We start from the raw sequence: 5406 nt of genomic DNA, 5'->3' as shown, positions 1-5406 counted from the left end.
CTCGACCCGACCCACCCATATATTTAATATCTATTTAAAATATATTATATAATTAATAATTTTTTTTAAATAACCAACTCTTCCTATCCTATATAAAAACTAATTAGTTCACACAAACTTTAGTAAATTATTATTGTTGTTTAGTCATTAGTGTTGTTTGCCTTTAAAGAGTTACATTGATACTAATTTTTGAGTTTTTTTAATATATTTATATTTATATTTTTTTTGCTCAATTTAATAATAATAGTAATAAAAAAATTGTCCAACCAATGGGTTCAACCCAACCCATGTGGATTGGATTGGACTAATGTGATGAGTTGGGTTGGGTTGGGTTGAATTTTTTTTAACCCACCATGGTGGGTTGAGTCAAAAAATCCCCTTAACCCAGCCAACACACCCTTACACTAATTAGTAATTGCATGTCAATGGTTACGGAAAAAAAATATTGTATCCCAAAAATGATTATTCTTGAAAACAACAACCTACCAAACGTGACAATTTTCTATAATTTCTAAAATAATTTAATGATTATTTCCAAAATCACTACCATATTATAATCGAAACGATTGAGTATATACACTAATTAGTAATTGCATGTCAATGGTTACGGGAAAAAAATATTGTATCCCAAAAATGATTATTCTTGAAAACAACAACCTACCAAACGTGACAATTTTCTATAATTTCTAAAATAATTTAATGATTATTTCCAAAATCACTACCATATTACCTTAGTATCATAAGTATAAACATATGCCGTAGAAATAATAGGCAAGGGATGTGGTCAATGGTCAATGCTTGGAGGAAGGGCAGATTAGAGGGAAGAATGGTAGTTGAGTTTTCTTCTTGCTTGTCATCAATTTTGCCAAAAAATATAACCTACCCATTTAGTTTAAGACATTGTAGCGGTAGTGAACTGAAATACCCCACACTAATACTATATCATTTGTGTTAGAGTCCTAGTGGCGGATTCAGAAATATTTTTTAAAGTGGTCATTAAGAAACTTAAATTATACAAAATTTAATAAAAATAGAATTTCATATATTGACCATAAAAAAAACACACATACACACAAAGACATAAGTCTTACAATTTCCTTTTTGAATTTTCTTATTTTGAAATTTTTGCATGATAGTTTCATTATCAATACTGCAAATTATATCTTTTTCAAAATTTTAGTTTCATAAAAATTTTCTTGGGCTTTTGCTACAATTCTAACTAAACAAATTAACATTGTTATATATTTTGAAAATTTAAATATTAAATTGTATGTTTTTTATGTTCTTAAAATACAAGTCAAATTTCATGTTAATCAGAAGTTATTTACTATTTAGTTTTATTTTTTTATGTATAATTGTAGACAACAAAAATTTGAAATTTAAAGATTTGAGTGATGACATAGCTATTGATATTTGATCTTTTTGAAAATTTTCAAGTATGGAGGATTTAAGAAAAAAAAATATAATCCAATGGTGGATTTACCCAAATTCACATTCAATAAAAAAAGATTGAGTAGAATTGTAGTATTAATTTACAATCAAGTTTGTTGCTAAATTTTGTCCAAAGTATAATTATGTTGAGCCTAAAAAAATTTAGGATGGTCCCAAATATTTTTTTTAAGGATAAAAAATCATAAAATTTACATATAATAATTAATTTTTTTCCAAGTTCAGGTGTTCCTGTGACCACCCTCCACTCTACCTGGAGCCGCCAGCATGTTAGACACTTCGTTTGTTTTTGTTACTCTATTTACATGTTACTAATTAAATAATCTAATAGTTATGTGTTTTTAAGATGCTCTACGAGTTTACTCTAGAGTGTTCATCACGGTTCAAGCTCAAACCAACTATAAAAGAGCAGAAAAGCTGGTTCCCATCTTCGTGTTCTTTTTCCTCTCTCTCTCGCTCTCTCTCTCTCATTCATTTACATGCACATGATTCTGTGATATCCTAGGAGAGAAGAGAGAAATGGGAAGAGCCCCATGTTGTTCAAAAATTGGTATGAATAGGGGTCCGTGGACTCCCAAAGAAGACACATTGCTCATGAACTATATTAAGGCTCATGGTGAGGGCCATTGGAGATCTTTGCCTAAAAATGCAGGTACTTCGTTTACTACTACAATAATGTATGACTTATTGCATTCTGTTTCTTAATATATAGAGATGAATTGTTTGTTATTATTAGAAAGATAAAAATAACATGTTAAAAAAATCTCAACATAACTTTGATAATATGATTTAAGTATATGATCAGATATTAAGCAAAACAAGTTGAATTTTTGTTTTTACTCTAGAGTTGGTGTTTTTTGTGCTTGAAGGGTTACTTAGATGCGGTAAGAGCTGCAGGCTAAGATGGCTGAACTATCTTCGACCTGATATAAAGCGAGGAAACATTGCTCCTGATGAAGAAGACCTAATTATCAGGCTTCACTCACTTCTTGGCAACCGTTGGTCTCTTATTGCTGCAAGGTTGCCTGGCCGAACTGACAATGAGATAAAAAATTATTGGAATTCTCATCTAAGCAAAAAGGTCAAGAACTCAGCAAAGAATGTCCAAAACGACCACAAAGGAGCATCAAATTGTGTTCAAGTTCCAAACAGGCGAAAGAAGAAGAATGATAATCAAGATAGTTCTAATGGAGAAATGATAATAAAGACAAAAGTTCATCAACCAAAGGCTGTGAGGGTTTCACCTTTTGCAATTACAAGGAATAATAGTATTGAAAGCATGGTAAGTGGTTCATCTAGTAATGGAGATGGAAACAATAATAATAATAATGGACTCGATCATGCAGAGGCTCTGAATTGTCCTTGGTTTTGGTCTGATCACAAAGATGCTGATATTAATGGTGGAGAGGCTCTGGTTTGTGAAAATAACCATAGTGATTTTGTGAATGATTATGACGATGCATGTTACTTTTCATGCCAAAACTACTCTGAGACCACAGAAAATATGCTTGACAAGATTTATGAGGAATATCAGCAGCTTCTAGAGGATGAAAATGAACTCCCTTTGGACTCATTTGTAAAATCCTTGTTGATTTGATTGTATACTAATTAATAAAAAAAAAAAGTTCCATTGTATGAATGGAAGTAGCGCTATCTAGTTAGGTTTATTATGGATTTGGCTGTACTAAAAATAAGAGCAACGTCATGTGTTTATTAAGTTATATATTAGCTCATCGATCATGCGGATTATGGTATGTTTAGTGTTTGTATTTTTGTATCATTCACGTGCTTACCTTCCTCTTTTACTCGCCACCCTTTCGATCTACATGCACATAAATACACGTGCCGACTACCCAGCTATTTCTACCAAATACTAGTATTTTAGTTTGATTAATATTACAGACAATCATTTAAAAAATAATTAACATCAATTGAGTTGATTATTAGTGGTTTTTTTATTGGTTCTCGCCTGTGTCATTATTATTATCATTTTTTTTTATCTATTAATAATAACTTGTCACTTCAATTGTTGTAAAAAAATTTGTGCTATAGACTTATTGTTGTTTTAGTTTTGCAGTGAAAGTAGAGTGTACACTTGAAGGCAAAGGGAATTACTATAAATGGCAACTTCGTGCACGGTAATACACATAGTACTATTTATGCAGTGGTTTGTACTTTGTAGTTTGTACAAGTGGCACCACTATTTATGCAATTATGTACTTCACTTATCACAAAAAGTCACAAAATTAATCATAATCAGCTTTGGAATCGGCTTGGGACTTGTTGAGACGTGGACATATAACATTTATCACAATGGATCAACTGCATAGGAGTAGTAGATATAACCCTTGCCCAATTAGATTAACAACCGTGCAATGAGCTGTAATTCCAATGAATGATAAGATTCTGCCTTTATGGTAAGGCGGTGACAAATGACATTTTTTTATAGTACAATTTTTAAAACTATTTTAAAAAAAATTTACAACTTTTTTTAAAAGCCCATTATTAAAAAGTTTTTTTTTAATTTTATTTATTTATTTAAGTTATCGAAACAGATGAATGAACTAATATGCACGTGAAATTGAAATACACCAACAAAATTAGCATCATCAAACATAGTTTTGATCAAAGTAAAGGTAGAAATTGCAAACTATATATCTACCCTAAACTATCAATCGAGTTGCAATATCTCCCTAAAATTTAAAATAAAGCAAATTAATACCTTAATTTTGTTTGAAAATTCCATATAGCTAGCCTTCTATGGTGCTAACTCTCCTAACATGAATGTTCTATATGTGCAAGTGCAAGTATGCTCGTTGATTTAGCTATAAGGTCTTTGACATGGATTATTGAGTTTAAACAAGCAATGCTGACCGACACTTAATGATAAGAGTAGCAACAATTTCTTCTTTATAGTCACAATAATTATAAGGCAAGAACTCGAGCTGGGAACATGGTCCATGGGTAATCAAAGCATGAACGAAAGGGACTTTTTTTGTCTCGTCTATGGTGTTAGTGTGTGTGTGTGTGCAAGTTATAGTAGCTAGGATGATTTAAAAGTAATTTGTGTGCGAGTCTTATAGACTATAGTTGAATTTTGAGCTCGAGCTTGATGTGAGCTTAATCAAACAAATCAACTTGGTTTGTCAAAGAACCATTCGAATTTGAGCATGTTCTTGTGTCTATTTGAATTATCAACCTGCTTAAATATCTAGGATCCGTTTGGATTGAACTTATTGTTGCTGAAACTGAAAATTGAAAACTGAAAACACTGTAGTAAAATAATTTTTAAATGTGTGAATAGTATCGTGAGACCCATGAACAATGCATGAACAGTATATCAATAGTATTTTTTGTCCCCTTTACAATAATATCACTGTTCATGTGCAGGGGAAAAAAAAAAAAAAAAGGACGGAAAACGTTGTTGCCGGATTAAGTTGAATCCAAACCCCACCCTAATGTAATGCGCTACATGCCAACACACTTACTTCAAACTAGTGCAATTTTTCAAAGTATGCTTATTTTTTAACATTACTTAATCTCACTTGTCAAACTTCAATATTTTTGTCAAAAGCGATGTTTTGTAAAATACTTAGTCGAGAAATGTTCAAAGATTTTCTCTTTTAGTTTTAAAACATAAATATATATAGAAATACACTATCTTCTCAATATATATATATATATATATATATATAGTACACTAATCCTATTAATATAGAAAAAATTTAGGTTAATTTATGTTTATGAGATTTGTGAGAATATTTAGTATGATTATAATTTGTTGATGTTGCGTGTGAATGCAGGCATAGAGTTTGTTTAGCCAAATTAATGTTTTGCATAATTTTCAGAACCAATTGGTATTCATAGCCTCCTCTTAATCACAAAATTAAAGTAATGTAGCCCATGAGGGTGTGGGCCAATTGGTCATGGTAGGTTGTAGCAGACATGTTGGAAAAA

At 30.9% G+C, this 5406-nt stretch overlaps 1 protein-coding gene across 1 annotated transcript; it reads left to right on the top strand.

Moving 5' to 3' along the window:
- The first annotated feature begins 1882 nt into the window (after positions 1-1882).
- Positions 1883-3220, top strand: LOC126713237 (transcription repressor MYB6-like). Its single transcript, XM_050412942.1, has 2 exons — positions 1883-2101; positions 2319-3220. Exons 1-2 carry the CDS (start codon positions 1969-1971, stop codon positions 3044-3046), a joined length of 861 nt encoding a protein of 286 aa, XP_050268899.1. The 5' UTR covers positions 1883-1968; the 3' UTR covers positions 3047-3220.
- Positions 3221-5406: the final 2186 nt, after the last annotated feature.

The sequence above is a fragment of the Quercus robur genome, chromosome 2 (assembly GCF_932294415.1).
Source record: "Quercus robur chromosome 2, dhQueRobu3.1, whole genome shotgun sequence".
Lineage (NCBI taxonomy): Eukaryota > Viridiplantae > Streptophyta > Magnoliopsida > Fagales > Fagaceae > Quercus > Quercus robur.
The sequence above is the reverse complement of the archived record's forward strand: the minus strand, read 5'-3'. Positions and strand labels throughout refer to the sequence as shown.